The sequence below is a fragment of the Trematomus bernacchii genome, unplaced genomic scaffold (assembly GCF_902827165.1).
Source record: "Trematomus bernacchii unplaced genomic scaffold, fTreBer1.1, whole genome shotgun sequence".
NCBI classification, from domain to species: domain Eukaryota; kingdom Metazoa; phylum Chordata; class Actinopteri; order Perciformes; family Nototheniidae; genus Trematomus; species Trematomus bernacchii.
Genome location: NW_022987899.1, coordinates 4,595,583 through 4,618,165, shown reverse-complemented (window position 1 = coordinate 4,618,165; position 22,583 = coordinate 4,595,583). Strand labels below are relative to the sequence as shown.

Sequence of the window (22,583 nt, the reverse complement as noted above, 5' to 3'; positions counted from 1 at the left end):
TGTGCACAGACTTATCTCGTGCCCTCATTGGTCATGTGCGCGTTCGTGTGTGTTGGAGGAGGGGCTCTGTAAGGAAGTGGCAGATTTTTTCCGGCTGTGTATTTTCACATTTTAGCGCACCGGATGCTGGTTTCTCCAAAATTACCTACCCCACCTTTAACTCCACAGTTCCTACTTGTCACTGTCATTTTTCCCCATGATATACAGCGTACCATTCAATGCTGTGTGATTTATTCTGAGTCTAGCTATCATGATTTCCTCCATTCTGTTTCATTAGTATTATATCTCAACCCCTCCTTTCTATTTATTAGAAAGGGTAAGAGTTGTTGGAATAATTGTGAAAGGAAGTCCTGCGGGTCACCACAGCGCAGTGAGGGCAACTCTGACGCTCATGAAGCTACTCTGCGCCATTTTGACTACTGGCAGCTGAGCCGGCTAGCTGGGCATTGGGCAAGAGGCCAACTGCTGTTCAACTTTCAAGGTGAGTGTTTTCTTTTAACTTACATTTTAATATCGCAAATTGCGCTTCCCTTTCTGTTCGACTTGTCGGATCCGTCCCATTGACCACATTTAAGGTTTAGCTGTTGGGTTCATTTGTTTTTTGCTAACAGGCTAGCTAGTTAGCGTTAGCCTGTTCATGTGTTAACACCTGATTTCAGAGCCAGTAGAACAACAAGTAGATGATGTCGAATACTAAAACCAGCTTGTGTTAGTTATAGTTGTTAGTTGAGAAGCTAACAAGCCTGGCACTTTAACGTAATATGACATCTCGTTGTAAATATTGTTAACGTAGCTAACAAAAGTAAGCTAAGCTAGTTGTAACCAGCAGATGTAACTCGTAATCCAACATTTGACAGCAGCTGATCTGATTAACTTCAGCACATTTAGGTTTTACCAGCTGTACTCTTTGGGTTTGCAGAAATCACATTAAGATGAAATACGTTTTTGTGTCCGTAACAGCTTTGATCTGATTCTGATGGCATAAACAGTGCTGTAAAGTACATTTACTGTGCTGTACTTAAGTACAAGTTTGAGAGACTTGAGCTTTACTTGAGTATTTCAAGTATTTACAAGTGCATTCATACACTCTAGTACTTATACTTGTTTTACTTAAGTACAAGATCTGAGTACTTTTTCCCACTCTGGTGTTACAATAGTGCTTGTTAAATTTGGGTAAACTTCTGCGCTCAGATCAGTCGTTTGACCTCACATTTTTACCCTCACCTCACTCCCCATGGTTTGTGAATTTGGGAAATGATGTTGCTTTTTTAATGCTTTTATGTGTTTTCTTTCTTTTTTTATAGGATGTTTAGGGCCCGCTGGGTCCTGACTTGGTCTTGTCCCATAAGGCCATTGCTGCTATTACGAGAATCTCCCTTCTCTGCTTTGTCTAAACACACTGCTTCTCGATGGCAGGGTGCAAGAGATGTAAAGAAAAGGAGATATGAAGCGACCCGAGGAAGAAAGGAGGGGTCATCACTAAACACAGAGACTGTATCATGTTTAACACAGCTGCCTTTATGTAATGTAGACTGTAATAATCAGAATCCGAAAGATGCTTCATTTCAAAACCTCCTATCCAAAGCCAGTTTGTCCAGCAATCATCACCTCCCTCAGGTTTCTGGCTCTGCAAAAGCTAAACACGCATATCCCTCTTTGAAATCTACTGTAGTGAAAGCTGTGAGCACTTACCAGAACTGTTTTATCAACAAAATGTTTCTTCAACCCTGGAGAAGGGCTTGGGATGTGAGCCAACCTTCACTCAGTTTCACCTATAAGACTCAGTGTAACCCTCTTCAAAGCCATTTATATAGCAGACAGCACTTTGTTAGATCGTTCAGCTTGTCGACACATAGGCCATGGATTTTTAACCAATTAAAGAGCAGACAACAACCTTCTAGCCTCTCTTCCCACAAAACCAGAGGCTTCCATCAGGCTGCCCCTCAGGTGGCCGACACCTGGAGAGATTGTCTGTCGCATGAGAATGAAAACAGGTGTCGACAGAGACTGGGGTCCAATGTGAAGCTGTACGAAGTGGATAAGGGGAAACAGCGGGCAAGCCAGGGAAAGAACCAGGGGAGATGGGCCTCAGTCCTAGTTTCTCTGTGCTCTGATCATGGGGAGCCTGCATTTCTCTTTACTCTGCGCTCCAGCACACTGAAGGGCAGGCACAAGGGAGATGTCAGGTAAGTGGGAGGATAGAAGTTGCATTTTAACTCCTGTAGAAGGCTGCATCTGTTCTTATTTCCAGTTTTTTTTTTCTAGTTTTGCAGGAGGAAAGAGTGATCCATCAGATGTGGATGTGGTGGACACAGCGTTGAGGGAAGCCAGGGAGGAGCTTGGTGTTTCTGTGGCAACAGAGAAGGTCTGGGGCATCCTGAAGCCTCTCAGGGACATGGTGGGTGTCAGTGCAGTGTTATGTATACATCAAATAATACATTTTAAATGTGATGATATAATTATTACTGTTTATGAATGTATGGCAGTCACTAAAACAATTGTGGTAGGGTGCCACTGATGGCTCTACATTGGAGAAACTTCATTCTTAAATATTCTTTTAAATCAATTTGCTTCTCTTAAAAGTTTCTTTTTTATGTGGTTTGTAAAGAGATTAAAAAAAGTATTTAAAAGGACTTCATCCAATAAGCGATAACAATGCCATCAGTCTGTTGATGGTAGTGAAAATGTTAAATTATCTCTATTACAAATTACAAGAGCACATGCTACGACTTCTTATTTAGGACTATCGGTCGCAACCCAGAAATATTCTATTTACGATGCTATAAAACAGTTGGATCGTTTTTTAACACTCACTTGAATATGTAAATTGTTTGTTATTAATTATCTGCAAATTGAATACTCTCCTAACGCTGGAGTTATCCCAGCACTAGCCTTACATTTAGCCTGTTTAGGCCTAAGGCACTTCTCTTTATGTTCACTATTAGACAGACTGTGCTTTGTCATAGGCCACAGATAAACATATCCTAACAATAAAGAAGGAAAAACGTTTTTTGTGTCACCCACACACTGAATACTGAGACTTGCTCTGATTGTAAAGGTAATTTGTCTCTCTCACCAGTCAGGCATGATGATAGCTCCTGTGCTTGCTAACCTCGGGCCCCTAGAGGAGATGTCCTTCAAACCGAACCCTGGAGAGGTACAGTCATCCTATTGTTTTGCATTTTATAAATGTTATATCTGCCTCTGAGGGACAGGTTTCCATATTACTGTTTAGTTTTTTCCAACATCATGGGCATGTTATTTCAGTAATTTCTTCTATAACAGATACTAGTAAAGAGCTGATATATCTTTGTAGGTGTATGATGTCACACCACTATCATAGCCAGCTCTAAATAACTTTTTATACGTATTGTATTTTTTGCTGTTTTGTATCAAATTATCTCCAGGTCTGACTTGGTTATCATCTACCTTAATACTCAGTTAATCAGTTTAAGCTAGCTGGCATTATCTCTCATTTTCTTCCTCGATGCATTTCAAAACACATGTTTTCTGCTTGTTTTCTATCCAAAGTTGTAAACTGTGCCTTCTTTGCCTGTTTCTGTCCCAGGTGGAGGAGATTTTCACCGTGTCCTTGTCCCACTTGTGTAACCCTCAGAACCGTGGCTACACACACTTCCGCACCGGCAACAAGTACGGATACACCGTCCCAGTGTTTCGTAACGGGAAGCATCGAGTGTGGGGTCTGACAGCCATCGCCCTAGACCATACCCTCAAACTTATCATCCCTTCTTAGCAGCAACTTCTTTACACTTGACAGTACACCCCTAATGTGACTTAAAGATTTCATAATAATGTGCAATCCAGCGCTGGAATCGGTTAATGATTTCATTTATGAAGGTGAGGTCCTCTCCAGTAAGGAGAAGGATTTTTCCATTTGTGCACTTTCTTTCTCATTGATAAAGAGCTGGAGTTGGAAATCTGTCAATTTGCAGACATACGAAGTAACAACATTGAAATCTATCCTTATACTTTATTATACCTCATTGTTGGACTGCTTTCATTTTTAAATCCGTGCACATCCTTTTTAATTCAGCTTGAAATCTTATGTTACCAAATAAAAGTATTTAAAGGAGAGGTGTCATGGCCATTTCCACTGATCATAATTCCATTGTTGAGGTCTACTAAAACAATGACGTATCTCCAACGAGGCGTTTTGGGGAGGTATTTTCTGTGTTAGAGTTTTACTCGCTATAGGGTGTACTTTGAGGGTTTTGACTCTGCACACCGTTCACATGCATAAAAACCTTCATAACACACAAGGGGACGGGTAATAACCGGAAAAGCATGACACCTCTCCTTTAAACAAGTTAAATCACTGAGTCCGAGATAACGTTTTCCTTATGCATTTCAAATGAGGCTAGTTGGTATTACATCTTATCATGTGGGCTCAGTTATAACAGTGATTCAGCTCATGCACATTTAGTTTAGCTTTTTATGATTCTAGACTGTTATAAATACTGAAATAATATAAGCACATCATGTGGCGTGTTGATGAACAATGTAAGGTATTCTGGTGGTGGGAGATTGAACACTTTCTTTGCAGAAACATGAAACTAATTTATTATAACTTTAAAGCTACTTTGCCACCATGTTCTGCATACACCACCATTTTTATAGGACGCATTGTGTAATGAGGGTCTCAGTCATGCCAGAAGTCAAACTGCTTTCATTACAACTCTTGAAACAGCTTATCCATACTTAAGCCACTGAGGGATGGGAACGGGAGAACTAAGTTCGGACGCGTGTTCCAGACGATAAAACAATGTCCATACGAGTGTATATCCTTGAATATCCTTTATTTTGTTTTCCATATATATTCACCATGTTGATTGTATCCATATTGCCTTTCTGTTACCATTCAGATGAACATTACGCCTGCCAGTCACGCTCTGATACAAACAGGTTAACACAGCTCATATCGACACGGCTTCTGCCGACACGGTCGAAAACTATTTGCTACCGTCCCACACACCTGCATCTGATCACCCAGTGATTACATTTATACACACTCACAAGTGAATACTCCATCTTGTGTTCAATGTTGGAACTGCATCATTAATTAAACTTGTGCAGATAAAATACAAACAAAGACACATGCATTTTGGCTCCAACAGCTGGTCTGAGTCCAGAAAATGTGTCTCCAGATTCTGGCCTTTTGGCCCTCGAACAAAGCTGCAATTCTGTGTGAAATGTCTTTATCTTTAACTATCAACACATCTGTAACTCTTGCTGCATCAAGGCAGCGAGCACTCCACGGGGTCCTGTGAGTCCGGCAGGAGGTGGCAGTTGAAGGGCCAGCTGAAGGAGAAGAGGTCCAGGGCTTGGCTGCACTGCTGCTCTGCAGAGGAGCAGACTGAGCGGCAGGGCTGGAGGACCCCACCCTGAGGGCTACACTGCGGCAGGAACATCCCGCACACCAGCCTCCGCAGGGGCTCGAAGCACGCCAGCTCCATCAACACCTGGACAAAGAAATGCACAAAAGAGGTTTGTGTGTGTGGGATGATGAACGTCTGCCTTGAAAGAAGCTGTACATTTGTAGGAAGATGCTATAGCCGAGAAATAGGCCCAACGTTTTAAAGATCATACAGTGGCGAAAAGAAAGAGAGGTAGTGAAGATGGCTGTTACCCGGTACTGTCCCAAGAGTATGGCAGCTTCTCTCTGATCAGCAATGGACAGCCAGATGTTTGGGAATGAGGTGAGGTTGTAGCTGAGGCCTTGACACATCTCTACCTCTATGGACTCACACGATGAAGCTGAGGGCAAGAGGAATATAAATCATCCCTTTTCTTATTTTACATGTTTGTACTCTCATATTTGGCATTCAGAAAACGTTTAGTCTCTAATATACAAAGGTAATCTGCCGAAGTGTGGCTCTGGAAACAAAAACTACTGTATTATGTGACACTAGCAGGACGCTGATCGGGGTCAGAGATAAGATGGACTCACTGAAGGTGGGGTAGGTGGAGTTACCACAGCCCTGCTCATCTCCCCCGTCAGGGCAGTCGTTCCATCCATCACACAACCACTGCTGCTGGAGACACTCCCCTGTGCTGCAGGAAAACTGGCTGGGACCACATGTCCCTTTTAAATAAAGACAAAACACACAGGAGAGGGGTTTAGGAAGCAAAAGCATGTATGTGTAAGGAAAAGGAACAATAATTGTGGCATCCAAGGGAGTTTACCAAAGCATCAGGTATTACTGCCAATTTTTGAAGAGAAGTTGTAGGTCATAAGGAAAGAAGGAAGCAAGGACCGGAGGGAGAGATCTTATAAAAGAGGTAAGATTTCAAGAAAATAAGGAAGGGAAGGCAAAGAAGAACAAATAGGAAGTAAAACACTAGAAGAGAGGAGAAAATATGCAAAGAAAAAGGGAGTGGGGAAAGAAAATAAAAAGTTGCACTCACGGTCCAGTATTGACAATGCCTGGTATGTTGCATTGAAGCCGCTGTCTGCCACTCCATCATCAGCCTCAAACACCACCGTCATGTGGGGGCCGGAGGAGGTCAGGTCAGGTGGGAAGGTGGTGCCACAAAACCTGAGATAAGACAAGATGAAGGAAACACTGATGGATACATGTTATTTCTTTGGACATTTATGTTGTATATTCACTACTGTATATTGTTCTTTTCTTTACATGCCTGTCAGGAGTAATAATGACAGTAAAAGCAGTTCAACTTTATAATTTGAGCTAACGTTATTGTGCATGTGGATGTAGTAGGTTTCACCTTCCCAGTACTCTTCCAGATCCAGTATTGATGCTGTCGTGTACCTCCACGTAGTCAAACTCACACACATCCTGAGTCTCCAGACTGAAGTTCCTGAAGCTCAGTGTGATGACGTGACCCTCCTCAACAGATATATACCATACGCACAACTGATGGTACACAGAACAACACCGGATTAGTGAGAAACACAAGTTTCAAAGCCCTGTAAACATAAGTGTTGTGTGTGTGTCTGGCTGTAAAGAATGACCTGCTGATGAGGATAAGGCCTGGGATGGTTTGGACTTGACAAGTAACCATATGGCCCGGTTTTTGGCCCTCCACATTCTGTGAAAAAACAGGGTGGAAACAAAGTCCATACATTTGCTTTAAGTGCCTGTTTTTACCTTTGCTTGCATGCTCTCACCTTTGTGTTTATGGCTGCAGTTTGCCTCATCTGTTTGGTCATGGCAGTTTATATGCCCATCACAAATAGACACAGGCAGCAGACAGCGCCCTCTGTCACACATGAACTCTTCCCTGGAGCAGCTCTCTGAGAACACACACAGCATACATGCACATAAATGCAAAGGGCATGAGTTAAAGAGTCCTGTATTTGCAGATGCGTACAGACAGTACTGACTGTGTCCAGGCTGGATGGCTCTGTACTGCGCAGTGAAGCCGCTGCCTGCGATGCTGCCGTCAGAGTGGAAGGTGACCCACACTGTGCTGCTGTTTGTGTTGACTGTCGGTGGTGCTACGTTACCACAGAACCTGCAGGAAGAGAATAGACCTTTTGAATAACCTTAAACTTTTGTTTTAACAATTATGGCTTTGTTTGTCAAGTCTGACCAATTATGGCTTTGTTTGTCAAGTCTGACCTTTATTCGACCAAGGGTTGTGGGCCAGTTATGAAACATGTCATGAATAGTATTACATCCCTTGCCCAGAATGCAAGTAAGCAAAAAGGTCAACGTTTTCACATGTACCAAAATATTTCCCAGAAGCTCCCAGTACCCAGAAGCACACTTCTGTTCTGCACGGACCTTTGGTGCCATCTACCAACAATTTAAGGTATTGAATTATTTATATGGCCATTATTTAACCAGGTTTGTCCAATTGATCTTGCCAAAAGTTGCAGCAGTGCAAAGTTCAAACAATAATCAAAGAAGCATATTGTTTTGAGTAATAATCAGATAAAACCTTTGCACGCAGACAGCACTGGACACAATGCTTCGGGGGAACTATTTTTTCAAGTTTAAGATCCATCTGTAGATTACAGACAGTATTTATAATGGTAATGAACCTTATAAATTTCCCTCAGAAAAGAATGTGTTCAGAAATGTTTGAAAGTTGTGCATGAATGAGACAAGTTAATTTAATTGTTCATACCTATACACTCCAAAGTGTACTTGCAACAACACACATCTATACTTTGCCTCTTTATCCCTCACATGTATACAACTTTGTTTTTCTACAGAGTGACAGTTTGTAATCGAAACATTTCCAATCAACCAAAAAGTTAGAGTGCAAAGTTCAAAGTCTTATTAAACAGAAGCATGGGGCTTTTAAAGGAGCACACTTGGCATTGCAGTAGGCTATTCCCAGACATAGCTGGAGTGGGACCAACCTGGTTACCACAGAGCTCTGATCCCTCTGCTCCTGAACCTCCAGCCAGTCAAAGAGGCAGGGAGAAGGCCCCTCCACAGTCAGAGAGGAAATGTGGATCTGCACCACGGAGGAGGGTGGGACTCGGATCACCCACACACACAGCAAGTTGGGGGGGTAGGAGCCAGGGTGGTTTGGGGTACTGAAACTGCCCTCTGAGTCAGACAACACCCCTCCGCAACCTGAGAAGGAACACTTTATTTTAGTTACAGAAAGCAAAAGGGCCTCAAAGTAAAGAAAAACTCAATCTTATTCAGTGAGGATGGACATGAAAATGAACATGCACATTTAGTATTTTAAATAACACATTAAATGGTCATTTTATTGTAATCACTTACGTGTTTCAGGAGGTGGGATCCTAGCAGGCTGTGGTGCTGTTGTACTTTCCTGTTGACTTGTGTTGGCAGAGATTGTGGGTAGAGTAATATTTGGCGCTTCATATCCTGTATTTAGCCGATTTGGAGAAGTGGTGGACATCAACTCATTCTCCACTGCCTGGCCTTTTATCTCTAAATCAGGGCCAGAAAACAAAAACTGTAATGGATGGAAACATTACAGGGAGACTGCAGAGAAAAGGCTTATTCTAGATAGAAAAACAGTGCTGTATTGGTAAAGTCCTGATACAGTATGTTTTTGCATTACAAATAGGAACACATCTAGGTATGCAACCTGAATTAATAAATGTATTATTGTTCTCTCGAAAGCTGTTCAAATCAAGTTCAGGTATTTATTTTTCACTGTGACATTAGCACTGCAGCAGTAACTCACGTGTGAGGAGAAGAGCCAGCGCCAGTCCGAGGGCTGTTACCAGGAGCAGGGCAGCAGCAGAGACCGCCACCCCCCCAGCCACAGCCCGGGCCCCGCAGACGTATCGCACACACCCCCAACAGACCCCAACCTGGACCGGAATTACAGGGCACACATTCAATTTATATGTATGTAGCCTACGTATGTGAAGTCAGAGGCACTTGAAATGTCTACTCTTTGGCTAACAACTCATTGGTATTACAATATGCATCATATGTAGTATTAAAGAAGGCTGTCAACTTACCAAATTCTCCAAGGACACTTTCCACAATCCGAGCAATGCTTCTCTCTCACATTTTACAATGATTTAAGATTTAAAGCTGAAAATACACTACTTTCCCGGGCTTTGCAACCGGACAAAATACTACGCTAAATCTGTAATGATCCTTTTTTGTTTGATTAATTGTTTACTGTTTTCAGTTAGTTTTATTTGTATTGCCCTTTCATGGAGTTGTTGAATTTTTGAGAAATAGATTGAAAGAATGATGACCAAATCCATCATACTTTTACTTCCTTGGATGTAAGGGCCCTATTTCCCATGATACAACAGTGGTGTCTTTCATAAGCACAACATGCCTGCTAGTCATCCATGTCTTCTCCTCTACAGGCTTTCTTTTATAACTTTTTAAGAAAAAGAGCAAGAAAATACATTTTACAAGTGTTATCACTGGCTGTGGGACTAACCATATCCAGTGAACGGATCTTTGATCTACACAAAATCTAGGGGTTACTCCTCTGGTCTGTTACAATGAATCATAACAAATACACACTTCTGTACTATTCTTCACGAGAGTTGAATTTAAAGCCAGCAGAGTCTCTAGGTGATGCAATAATGTAACTAATCCAAAACACATACACAGTCTAATCCAGCTCAAGCATAGATACAGTAAGCAGCAAGCTGATTGGCTGACTCACTAGCTGCCGGCGGTTTGATTGGTTCAGGGGTGGACGAGGATGTCCTGAATCCCTCCACCCGCTCCTCTCGCTCCCCCTCCAGCTCAAAGGCAGGGTTGCAGAACACATTCTGTGGAAAGCGGAACAGAAAGAAGTAATGAAACTATCAATAAATAAACTTCATACAGTTACAGACAACATTTGTGTTAAGAAGTGCTCATTTAAAAGCAAGATTGTATACAATTTAAACAATGTATATGTATAAATAATCTTATTTTTTAAATATAAAGATGAATTAGTTAAAGGTGGGGTAGGTAAGTTTGAGAAACCGGCTCGAGATACACTTTTTGTTATATTCCATGGAATGCTCTTAACATCCCGATAGCAATGAATATCTTAAGTGCTTTGACAAAAAATCCATACAAAAATGTCATCTGTGGAAGCCGTAATACTGTAAAAAGCACGACCAATCATTTTAGCCGGCCCGGCTAAAATAACTGGATGGCCTACCTGCCTGTCAGCCTTCCATCTGTGCACAAACTTATCTCGTGCCCTCATTGGTCATGTGCGCGTTCGTGTGTGTTGGAGGAGGGGCTCTATAAGGAAGTGGCAGATTTTATCCGGTTGTGTATTTTCAAATTCTAGCGATCTCGAGCCGGTTTCTCAAACTTACCTACCCCACCTTTAACAAAGAAACATATCATCCATTTTTTGTATGTGCTTAAGGGTTTTCCTGCTGCAGCTTTAGATAGTCTGGTAGCTTATGGTTGTTACTGTTAGCAAACTAAACATTGTTGTATAACTGTAAGCTATAAAAGTCAGTTTGCTAATTATTTTCTGTTTATGGTCATGGTCATTCAAAACTTTTTGTTGAAGGTTGGTTGTTATGTTTTCAGCAACACAGTGCAACGGTGTACTGTTCCCTGTCAGTTTTTTTCCTTATACAATGTTTTTGGATTAATTTCACTACTGCATTAATATCTTGCATCTTACTACTGTGAGTGCTTGAAGTTGTGCTCATTTGAACTCCTTCATATACTCTGTAGTTTAATCTTTTATGAGAATAGTATAACAGCAATGCTTTTTTGTGGCTTTTCCAGCTAAACCCAGGACTTTCTGTGAATAGTAAATATATCTAGAAGAAGAGTTTTCTCTACACATGAAGGAACACTTCACCCTTCAGTGTACCAAACACATTCAAATCAAACACATATAGAGATACAAGGTTTTACTGAACATGAAGGGTATCAAAAATTGAAAAGTAAATTAAGCTGTCAGATAAAAATAGTGGAGTAAGACATCCAGTGAAAAGAGGAATAAGAGTGTTGAAAACAATAAAGTAACATAACATGGAAATCGTAAGTAATAAGTAAATTAGTACGTTTTACTATTCAAAAAGGTACTTGGATAATACTTAGTTACATTCCAATGCTTAACATAAAGTACTGTAACGTTTACATTGATAATGCATAAATGATAAATAGGTTTCCAGCCTAAAATGTAAACATGGTCCAAATAACAGCATAAAAGCAGGACTGAAGGCCAATGACTGTGAACTGTACATGACGAACTGGCATACAAAAGGTTCCAGGTCCACAATGTTTAAGAAATACGTATAAACAATATATTTTAGAGAGGGGGAAAAGATACCCATTCAAAAAAAAGCCCTCCATTTTGAAAGCAAGGATCACAATGGACTATAAAAAGGGTCTAGTTTGCATATTGGTTGACAATTTCCTGCTTAATTTCTCAGTAACCCTGTGACCTTTTCCACATCTCCTTCAACCATCATCCCATCATCCTCGCTCACCTTGTAGATATCTGAAGAGTCTGAGTACACTGCAACTTGGCTGAGGTCAGACATCTTCGGTCCGCTGTCACTCTTTCGGAGGTTCTTAAAGAGCCTGAAGTTGTGCTAATTACATCTATGGTGACATTGTGAAGAAAGCCGTTTCTACATGAGGGAGTGTTAAAGATATTTTCCTTGGTTTTCTTAACATTTTTCCCTTCTGGCTCCTACAGTAAACTTCCACCTGGGTTTAGTAAGCTTACAGCCTTCACTCTCCCAGCACAGCAGAGCTCTTTGTTGGACATCCATAAATGTAATCCAGATAAAAAACAAAAAAATGAAAACAATGTAATTCACGTAAAATAATTGTCAAACTCCAGTTAACAGAATATCCATGTTTGCTGCTATCCTGTAGCCTTGGGTCTGTTTTTGCAGCACTAGTCTGTATTTCTGTGTTGAGGTGAGTGGTTACAAAGGAGTTTTAGAAACTCCTTCACAGTGTTGAACAAATCCGAGTCAGCTGAGAGGACTGAGCCCCTCGGAGGAGGAGGGAGGACGGGGGAAAGGGAGATGGGGTGAGGGTGGAGGTGTGGGTCCCTGTTAAAGCTCAATAATCCCCATAATGATCTTTTAAGCTCCTAAAATGTTTTATTCACATACGTTTGCATGCCCAAACCTTGGCTAGCAGGTGCATTAATACAGAAAAACAAATACACATGAGCACAACACACACTTTAAAAACCCATAGCATTGGCACAGAGACAGTCTTGAGTAATAATTCGGGTTATTAGGCATTAATTAAAACGGCATTGTGCTGAGATTAAGTTTGACAATGCTGAACTAATGCAATTCATGCTGAGATTGTGAGATTAAAGACTGCATTAACAGGCTCATTGCACTTCAGTTAAGTGCCCTGATAGACTTTATTTTAAAAGGTTTGGAGAAACCCTTTATGAGACCACTCTTGACTTTAAATTAATAAGCTATGTCAAAAAGTCACCAGAGACATATTAAACTCCACAGAATCCTAAAAAGAGAACCCTTTTGCAATCAAAAATGAAAGTAAGAGCTCAAATCTGTGTTCTGACCTAAATTGCTCAATCATTTGTTCCCTTTTTGGTGCTGCTGTGTTAATGGGTAATCGGTCATCAAATAAAGCGGTTGACTGTTGTTCGATAAGGACACTCTCGCTGTGGTTTCTGTCACTCAAAGACACAAATACCACTGATAGAGTGCAGTCATGTATGTCAAACCAATACTTTGGATACTACTCTTCAGCTCTGTCCAAGAGGGTGAGCATTTAAATGTTATCTTACTGAGTGTAATTACATCGAATTTACATGGAACCATATGGCTGTTTTGACTCTTGTCTGTGTCCACTGTTTGATTATCCTTGCATGAAGTGATGCATGTTTATTTCTGTGTGTGCTCAAGTGTCACTGCAGGAGTATAATTATGATTATGAAACATACGAGGATCCACAGCCTCTGAGCTGCTTAATCCCCGAGAACATCAAAGGTGGAAATGTCACCTACTCACAGGTAAAGATAACATATTTTTCCCGCTGTGGGACTTATAAAGGATTTCTGATCTGATTCTGAACACTGAGCTGAACACATCAGCTGTATCACTGATTGTGAAGAGGACAGAAAATGTAATCACAGACACCTTTGTCACACCATGACAAATACCACCAAATATTCTCTAGGTTTATCTTCATCTACAAAAAACTAAATAAATGTGATGCTTTTGTATTGTTTTGTTTTGGTGGTAGGTGGTCAGACACAATTTGAAAAGAAATCACCTTTTTGAATAGTTACTTCTCAATAGATAATTTAAAACATTTGTTAAATAAATGTAAAGACCATGTGTTAATTTAATGAGGGAGAAAGTCGTCGGATAAATCCACAGTGAAAACGATTATTAATTGCAGCACTACTGTGAACCTTAATAAAGCCTTTAATTACTTCATGACAAAAAGTCTAGGTGGTCACATTTTACACCAAAATGAAAGATGATATTGTGTATAGGCATTCGTTTCAGCTCTGCTACCCTGATGTAGTTGTTCCTTATGTATATGACAAAAATATAATATGTATAATAATCACATTTTAGAAATGTAAAACAGGGACAAAGTAAGGCACAGCACTGAATTTCTCACTATTGAATCATGATAAAAAAGGAACTACGAGGTCAGGGAAGTGAAAGGAATCAAGAATCCCTTTACTGGAAATCTTTCTGTCTCTCGATTTAGCTCCAAAAGTGACCATGTGCTTCCTCTGCAGGGAGGGATGGAGGGAAGTGTGCTGACTTATCACTGCGGCCCGGACCAATACCCTTTCCCCGTCAGTTCCAGGCTCTGCGGCAATGATGGGGAGTGGTCGGTCATGAGATCAAACAATGGAAGACAGACTTCACGGGCCATATGCAAAGGTAATTGTTTGGGTGACGATTACCTTTGGTTTAGTATATTCAAATGTATTGATCTCTCAATGCATCCTCTTCTCCTAACCCTTGATCCTCTTTTCCACCTCTCTTCTGCTCCCAGACATCTTGTGTCCGGCTCAGCTCCAGCTGGATCACGGTGACTTCTGGCCCCGGGACCAGTGGGCCCGTGTTGGGACGACGCAGACCTTCTCCTGCCAGGAAGGGTTCACCCTGTACGGCTCAGCCCAGAGGAACTGCACCATGTCTGGGGAGTGGACAGGAACCACTCCCATCTGTGACAACCATGGTGAGGACGGACAATATAACAAACCTCACTCATGATAAAGCAGAAATCATGTGTCTGACTACAATATGGCTGCGTTTTCTCCTCTTACTACACCTCAGTGCAATATAGAATAACAAAGAATATCCACTTTAAGTACATGAGGCCCCGAGCTCCCATTATCAGGTGTATTAGAGCCTATGGTACAGTGAGCATGCACTGACTAAGCTCTTGCTTACTTAGGTTTACATTGTAAAGCAGCTTTTGATGAATGCATATAATGATCCCTGTAAATAGATTTCATACAGTAGTTTACTGTGGTTACTGTGACACAAAACAGGTCACTGATTGAATTCAATGTCTTACAATACATTTCATTAAACTGGCGCTTCTTTTCAAAGCAACAACTGCAATCAACCATGAGAGTACACATTTTGAAATAATCCTGCAATTGCATTATCTTCAAATAAGCCAAACCATTTTAAGTGCTACATACAGAAATTATACTTTAAAAAAAATGTATTTTCCTGTCCAAGGTGCAGTCAAAACAGATGGGTTTTCATTTTGCGACAGATAATGTGTAGACTTTCTGCTGTTTTGATATCCCTGTGGAGCTCATTCCACCATTTTGGAGCCAGCATGGCAAACAGGCATGTATTGGCATGGTGCCAAGTCCCACTCTCAGTGAGTGAGACAGCCCAAATATTTTTTTTATTACAAATAAAGTTATGTTCTGAACATTTGAATACAAGCACAGACATACATATCTGCTCTAAATCAATGGTTATAAACAAAATAAATAATAATATTCATTGTATATTCTGCTACCTGTCGCCACGCTGCAGCTGACGACTGTAGTAACCCAGGCATCCCACCGGGGGCTCAGAGGTCAGAGGGTCGCTTTCAAACAGGGGAGAAAGTGATCTACCGCTGCCAGGCTGGTCTGGATCTGCTCGGGTCGGCTGAAAGGGAGTGTCTGGAGAGCAGGGAGTGGAGCGGCTCAACACCACGCTGCCAAGGTGCAGAGGAGCTTTTGATGTTTTACCTTTTAAATAACAGAAGCACATTTATTAAGGCCAAACAATGATCTGCAGTATTGGACATCAAAGCAGTGCCATAACAGTACACTGTGAATTATTACAATATGATACAATGCATGACATCTTTGTGCTTTTCTGCAGGCGCACATATGTTTGACTCCCCCAGTGTTGTGGCAGCAGCCATGGCTGGGTCCCTTGCAGGAGTCATGGATGTTATCTCACCGGACTCCAAAAAGACTGGTTAGTATGACTTGTAACAGAGATTTCAACATGACATTTCAACAGTGCATAAACAACACAACAGTTTTAACTGCAAAATCTAAGGAAACCATGCTGAATGAAACTGCAATTGTTTTTTCTTAATCTGTGCATGTTAGAATCGTCGGCGTCCTTTGCCCGCACCGTCCTTGTGTCTGAAGGCAGTCGTATAAACGTTTACATTTTACTGGACACATCAGGAAGCATCACAAAGCAGGACTTTGAGTTATCCAGGAATGCAACCATTGCTCTCATCAGAAAGGTCTGTGTCTCACAAGCTTACTTGCTTCAACAGATGTGGGTGAAAGACAGAGACCATTTTTTTTTATTTGGTGTTATCGTTGTTACCTGTCTTCCCCTCTCAGTAGGTTTGAAACATAGACCACATGTATTTTTTGTATTTTCCTTCTAGTTGGACAGCTACGAGGTTCAGCTGAGGTTCCATGTGTTGTCATTTGCCACTATGGTAAAAGTCATTGTAGACATCACACACTCGGATATCAGTGGAAACATTGACGACGTCATTTGGAATCTGGAGGGTTTCAACTATACCAGTAGGACTGTCCTCATTCATTCGCTTAAAGCTTTCATCTAATGACCAGGCTACAACCATGATGCACCATGTGTTTAATAGTTCAAGAAATGTCCTATCTTTTGCATCTGTACATCTGCAGGCCATGGGCGTAAGACAGGAACTAACCTCCACGCTGCCCTCTATGGAGTCAGTGAGAAGATCAACTTCCTCAAGCAAAACAGCGCCAACAACCATTTTAATGAGACTCAAAACATCATCATTATAGAAACAGACGGTAAAAACACAGACAAATGTCTTACAACAGCATCTTTTGAGCATCTCCAGCTCATGAAAATCTTTTACAACTCATTAGAGCTTGTAAGACATAATAAGAGGGTTAACTTTAGGATACAGTGAAGGCGTTCATACCCTCTTTATGTCTTTCTGCCTGCAGGTTACTCCAACACAGGCAAAAAGCCTGAGATTGCCCTGGCCCAAATCCGGAGTCTGCTAGGTTACCGAGATCAAACCAATGATAACACAGATGAAACCAAGCTGGGTATCAAGATTTAAGAATGTTTTTAATAAATGTTTTAATGGACCATGTACGATAGACAGTTTAACTGTGCATCATAAACCTAGCATGGAAAGCAAGTTAGTGTGTGGTTGTGTGTTGACATGGTTGCTTTGCCTATTATAAGAAATGTTGTGTGTCTGTTTGCAGATGTCTATGTATTTGGTATCGGCAGCAAAGTAAAGAAAGATCAGTTGAACTCCTTAGCCTCAAAGAAACGTGGTGAGCAGCACTTATTCGTTGTGCGAAACTACCAAATACTTGGAGAGGTGTTCAACAGCATCATAAGTAAGTGGGAGATCACTCTTGGACAGATTTCAGCTCTAAAGTCAGAAGAAGATTAACATTTGAAAACATAAAATATACAAAGGCCCTGAAAGGCAAAGGAGGAAATCATTCTGTCATTGTATTTTTTTAGCTTAATTATTTAATTTTCTCTGTTTATTGAAAAATAAATGTTTGTCGGGATGAGTGTTTATTATTGTTGTCATACTAATTTCAACCACAAGTGGCCTTATTGCTCCACAGAATAAATACAACAACAAAGGGGACTAAGAAAATACTCCTGACCATTTTTTTAAAAACTCATTGACAAATATTTTCTTTATATTTTTCAAATGCATAAATGATTATAATTTGGGAAACAATCTTGGCATTTTTTACCTGCCTATCTTTCGCACATTTGTTTCACAGATAAAATAATATTATTTGAGGAATTTAAACATATGCTAAAACAATTGAGAGCAGACTACATCAGAAATGTACTTCCCCCTTGCCTTTCCGGCTATCCAAAAAACATGTTTGCTCGTTTAAAAAATGTCATACCGATATTTGAGTTACTTAAATCTAACCATTAAAATGTCTCATAATCCAGGTGACAAGAGTGTGACCATGTGTGGGATAGCTCAGGAATGGGAGGAGCATACGAAAACCCACACCAGACCCTGGCATGTCACTGTGGAAACAATCAATAAGGTCAGTCTAAGTCTAAGGTCAGTCACTAAAATCATAATGGAGATTTTATATTTCAAATTGGATTTTCACACAATAAAACTTTTCTTTCTTATAGATAACGCCAGCGTGTGTTGGATCCATTGTGAGCCAGAACTGGGTGCTGACAGCTGCTCACTGCTTCGCCAGGGCGAGCACAGAAGACCCTCCGAAGGTGCACATTGGTCACGGTCAGTGTCATCAAAGGAACATCTTTCAAAGATAAAAAAAAACATAGTATAGTATGTTCAAATTGTCAGAAAAAACTACATAGTATAGTACTTCCAAAATATTGGAAATAATAACATAGTATATAGTATGTTGAAAATATGCAAACAAACGACATGGAACAGTGTATTGAAAAATTGCATACTACATATCAACAAATAGAAAACTAATCCTAAATAAAACAAATAAACAAGTCGCACATAGTCTAGCGGTTAGGATTCCTGGTTTTCACCCAGATGGCCCCGGTTACTTTAATTTATTTTGTATTTATTTATTCACAAGTGTCAATAAAAATAGAACTACAATCATACGACATAATGGAGATATGTGTAATGTCCCAATTAGCTATAGGAAGCTTGAGAATAGGGCCCCAGACAATACACATAAAGTATTTAGATATCATTTATACAGCACATATATAATTGAGAGAGTTCATGTGTTGTGCAGAAACATTACAACCCAACCCGTTCAATTCCCGATATGGGAACAGGGTTGAAAATGTGCAAAAGAATCGACATAGTTGAAATTGTCAGAAAAAAAATACAATGGGATTTCTGGCATTAGTTTTCTCGAGTCAAAACATAAACTCTTCAAGTGTTATTGCCTACAGTAACAGATTGTGTCAAATAGAAGGTCTAGATAGGTTTTCTATTAACTTCATGAAATGACAAGCTGCTTCTTTGGCTCCCAGGTGAGGGCAGGGTGGTTTCCGAGAGGGTGATCATGCACCCCAAGTACAACACCAGGGCGCTCAAACACAGAAACGTATCGGAGTTCTACGACTACGATGTAGCTCTGGTTCAGGTGACCAAGAGTATCCCGCTCTCATGGAAAGCCAGGTAAGACAGCAGGAGGAAAAAATGTTGTTAGACACAAGTGATACACCCAAGAAAAGGGTGTAGTGCCAAAAAATGAGCTTTTAAATTATTATTTAATCATTTTATTTACAAGACATTTCTTTCTTTTTTATGTTATGGTTTATATTATTTTGTATTACTTTTTTTTTAATTTGATTTGATTTGTATTGATGTTATTGTCTAATTTTATGTCAGTACAGCAAGCCCTAAAATGTTGTCTTTCAGTTTTTACTGTGTACAAGCAAACAAGTACATTGTAACTACTTTTGAAAAATGTTGGAGAGAAAAACCTACTATTGGCCCACAATGGTGTAGCTAAAAAATGTAATGATACTGTATGATGTCCTTTTGTTGTTCTGTTTGTTTTAATGTTTCATGTGGAACCTACTTGAGCAGGTCTCCCTTGAAAAAGAGATCAATGATCTCAATGGGATACAACCTGGATAAATAAAGGTTTGAAATGAAATGAAAGGGATTTAACAAGTTAAGCCCCAAGCCTGTTTTTTTAGGTCTCAGCCTCGAAAATGACATTCCCAGAACAAATGACTATATCTTCACTTCTAAAAGGGGTAAATTAATCATATTTTTTCTCAAAGCAATGATAAACCTGTGAGTTGGATGTAGAAAAGTCAGAATCAATATAGATTTTTTTTTATTTTAAAGTAAATTCAGATTGAACATAGTAAAAAAATGTAAATTATAGTGTCCGTCCAAAAAAACAAACATGACTTATAGTGAAAACCACCCTTGAATTATGGGATAGTAGCTAAAGCAACTAAAAGCTGTAGGAATCCAAACTATACTAACATATAATAAGTACTCTGTATCAAGATTGATGCAAAACAACATTTGACCTTTTTAGAGAGGTTTTGCAACAAAAACCACTTCTGGGGTAATTTGGGTGGATTTGCCATATCTCTGCCCCCCCTCGGTCGATTTTGATGATTGACACCTCTTTTGAACCGTTAGAGCCAATAGAATCGAGGGGAAGTTCCTAAATCCATCTAAACATTTTCATTGAGGAGTGAGAGTGATACGCACGCAGTTTGCCCAAAACCAGAAGCTGGGTTGTAGCTCTAATAGCAGCTAATATGAAATCTCAGTTTTTGACAAAAATGGAATGATGGATTATCAGTAATCATTTCAAAGTGACACAGACACATTGGATTAACCTTCAGCAGCGTTTTTCTCGTTTTAATGCCATTGAACACAACTTTTGATCAGAAAAACAGCAAAGGTAAGACTATTTGCCGTTTTGGCTCAGTAAAGCTACGCTGTGTGTTGTCTGGGTTTTGCCTGAGCTGCCGCGAGTTTTGATCGCACAGTGATGATACTTATACCGATAGAATCTGTGGAATCTCAGCTTTCTATATATATATTGTTTGTGCAGATCCGATAAGTAATTAAGTATTTCTACCGTGAGTTCTGTGCTAAGTGCGTTAGCATTTTTTCGCTCAGGGCACATTTAGACGCTTCTCGTGAGACTTGTGTTTTGTTTCGGTAAAAATGGTTCGTATCGTCAGTTGGCTGAGCTTCTTCCCGTTAGTTGGGTATGACACATTCATAGTTTGTTAAATGTTAAGAAGCCCTCAGACGCTGGGGCTCAACAGGATAATGAATGCAACTACATAAACGTCCCTGAGGGTGAGTGTTGACTGTGTGTGTGTGTGTGTGTGTGTGTGTGTGTGTGTGTGTGTGTGTGTGTGTGTGTGTGTGTGTGCGTGCGTGTGTCACACTCCAGGCCTATCTGCTTGCCATGTACTGTGGCAGCCAGCAGAGCCATGAAGAGAGTCAACTCCACCTGTCAGGAGCACAGTAAGTGACCTTTGGACTGCACAGAAGCATTTATATTACTAGGAGTATAAAAAATATATTGCAACAATGTTAAATTGGAGGCGTGTGGCGCAGTGGATAGAGCCTTGGTATGGGGATCAGATGGTCAAAGGTTCAAACCCCACTGCAGTCAGCATGTCGTTGTGTCCCTGGGCAAGACACTTCACCCTAAATTGCTCCTGTGGGGATTGACCACAGTATTGAGTATGTAAGTCACTTTGGATAAAAGCGTCTAACATGTGATGTAAAATTGTAATTATTTTAATAAAACGTAGAATTCAGACTCAGAATTAAAAAAGAAAATCTGAAAGATCCCTTAGTATTTTAATACAAAATGTATCTGTCTATACAGGGAAGGAACTACTACCGCACGAGGAGACAGCCGCCTTTTTCATCCATAAGAACGACAAAATCAAACAAACACATATCCAGACGGAGAGTCAGGTGAGTGACAGTCGATGAAAAGACTGTGGGCTGCATTATAACTCACACTCAATTAATGATGTGGAGGCAGTGGTGGGTTGTGCTTAGTATACTAAGTATATTTAATACTGTACTTATATACTATTTTGAGGTACTTGTACTTAAGTATTTCTATTTTATGCTTTTTTAAACTTCTGCTGAATTACATTTGAGAGGAAAATATTGAACATTTACTCCACTACATTTATTTGAAACTAAATAACTAGAAACTTCTAAAATATAAAACACATGTTTTGCTGATGTGATGCTGTACTATACTATTATAAAAGTGTTGTACGAGGTAAAATACGTGTAAATTGGCTACACATTGATGAACAGCATTAATACATAATTGCCAGCGATACAATTGAAAATTATATTTAAAAAAGGACCTTTAAAAAAAAAGATCTATACGAGTGCTCCTGTTTAATACTATATGTACATTTAATGATAATACTTAAATATTTGTACTTAAGGACTTTTAATTGTAATTAGCGTTTATATCTATTTTTTACTTAAGAATCCCACTCCTTTTCTTAGCACTGCCTTGAGGATATACTTCTGTTTTATTGTGAAAGTGTTGAAATGTAACTCGTCTTCTGTCTGCAGAGACCCAGCTGTGTGGAGAAGGCGAGGCAAACACTCAAAGACCCCACCAATGTGACTTTGGATGAGTACATACCCGACAGATTCCTGTGTACTGGGGGGTCCACAGCATATAAGGACCCCATCACCTGTAAAGGTCTGGACTCTGCACTTATTGTATCTGGCTGCCAGTTTGACCAACATGGGATTCACATTAATGTTTGTCTCTTTTCTTTAAGGGGACTCTGGTGGATCCCTTTATCTGCAAAAAAGAAAGCGTTACTTTCAGGTCAATAAGAGGTTATTTATTATCAAACAACATATTTTTAGATTGTCCAATCAGCATCATAAAGACGTTTCTCCTGTTTTCATCTCCAGGTGGGAGTCGTGAGCTGGGGCACCACAGACGTATGTGACGCAGGCCTCAGAGGGACCAGCGACAATCCGCCTCCCGATGCACGAGACTTTCACATCGACCTTTTCAAGATAATGCCGTGGCTGAAACAGCATCTGGGTCAAGAGATCCAGTTCCTGCCCGAGGTCGAACACCAATAATCAATCAGCTGAGAACCGCCAAGATTTACGCCAAAATAAAGTAATGCAGTTTTCAATATAGCTCACACAGGAATAAAGGACAATCGTAGACAGTGA

General features: G+C 40.2%; 3 protein-coding genes across 4 annotated transcripts; 2 read left to right on the top strand and 1 right to left on the bottom strand.

The window, feature by feature from the left end:
• The first annotated feature begins 168 nt into the window (after positions 1–168).
• On the top strand, positions 169–4,800 carry nudt8 (nudix (nucleoside diphosphate linked moiety X)-type motif 8). Of its 2 annotated transcripts, none has more exons than XM_034114633.1 (5): positions 169–481; positions 1,305–2,186; positions 2,266–2,398; positions 3,080–3,157; positions 3,617–4,800. In XM_034114633.1, exons 2-5 carry the CDS (start codon positions 1,306–1,308, stop codon positions 3,752–3,754), a joined length of 1,230 nt encoding a protein of 409 aa, XP_033970524.1. In that variant the 5' UTR covers positions 169–481; position 1,305; the 3' UTR covers positions 3,755–4,800. The 2 variants fall into 2 exon arrangements, with proteins under 2 accessions (XP_033970524.1, XP_033970523.1); XM_034114632.1 differs by having other exon boundaries at positions 173–481; positions 3,569–4,800.
• Positions 4,801–9,534, bottom strand: mfrp (membrane frizzled-related protein). Its single transcript, XM_034114631.1, has 11 exons — positions 9,160–9,534; positions 8,730–8,900; positions 8,354–8,573; positions 7,367–7,497; positions 7,151–7,276; positions 6,995–7,071; positions 6,748–6,896; positions 6,427–6,557; positions 5,969–6,103; positions 5,648–5,775; positions 4,801–5,480 (listed from the first exon to the last, which is right to left on the bottom strand). Exons 2-11 carry the CDS (start codon positions 8,866–8,868, stop codon positions 5,256–5,258), a joined length of 1,461 nt encoding a protein of 486 aa, XP_033970522.1. The 5' UTR covers positions 8,869–8,900; positions 9,160–9,534; the 3' UTR covers positions 4,801–5,255.
• A 3,496-nt stretch (positions 9,535–13,030) lies between these two features.
• si:ch1073-280e3.1 (complement C2) lies at positions 13,031–22,583 on the top strand. Its single transcript, XM_034114479.1, has 19 exons — positions 13,031–13,173; positions 13,316–13,422; positions 14,167–14,314; positions 14,430–14,615; positions 15,437–15,610; positions 15,773–15,871; positions 16,009–16,151; positions 16,302–16,443; positions 16,564–16,698; positions 16,858–16,962; positions 17,128–17,265; positions 17,852–17,952; positions 18,047–18,158; positions 18,887–19,034; positions 20,794–20,867; positions 21,238–21,329; positions 21,957–22,089; positions 22,172–22,221; positions 22,311–22,583. Exons 1-19 carry the CDS (start codon positions 13,122–13,124, stop codon positions 22,485–22,487), a joined length of 2,316 nt encoding a protein of 771 aa, XP_033970370.1. The 5' UTR covers positions 13,031–13,121; the 3' UTR covers positions 22,488–22,583.

Excerpts from the sequence above, each read along its gene's own strand:
- nudt8 (XM_034114632.1), top strand. The coding sequence starts at position 1,306 with ATGTTTAGGGCCCGCTGGGTCCTGACTTGGTCTTGTCCCATAAGGCCA. Across the intron at positions 2,187-2,265 it reads AGGCACAAGGGAGATGTCAG|TTTTGCAGGAGGAAAGAGTG; the intron begins GTAAGTGGGAGG and ends TTTTTTTTCTAG. Across the intron at positions 2,399-3,079 it reads TGAAGCCTCTCAGGGACATG|TCAGGCATGATGATAGCTCC; the intron begins GTGGGTGTCAGT and ends CTCTCTCACCAG.
- mfrp (XM_034114631.1), bottom strand. The coding sequence starts at position 8,868 with ATGTCCACCACTTCTCCAAATCGGCTAAATACAGGATATGAAGCGCCA. Across the intron at positions 7,498-8,353 it reads CAGAGCTCTGTGGTAACCAG|GTTCTGTGGTAACGTAGCAC; the intron begins GTTGGTCCCACT and ends CTCTTCCTGCAG. Across the intron at positions 7,072-7,150 it reads CTGCAGCCATAAACACAAAG|AATGTGGAGGGCCAAAAACC; the intron begins GTGAGAGCATGC and ends GTTTTTTCACAG.
- si:ch1073-280e3.1 (XM_034114479.1), top strand. The coding sequence starts at position 13,122 with ATGTATGTCAAACCAATACTTTGGATACTACTCTTCAGCTCTGTCCAA. Across the intron at positions 14,616-15,436 it reads TCCCATCTGTGACAACCATG|CTGACGACTGTAGTAACCCA; the intron begins GTGAGGACGGAC and ends GCCACGCTGCAG. Across the intron at positions 22,090-22,171 it reads GGACCCCATCACCTGTAAAG|GGGACTCTGGTGGATCCCTT; the intron begins GTCTGGACTCTG and ends CTTTTCTTTAAG.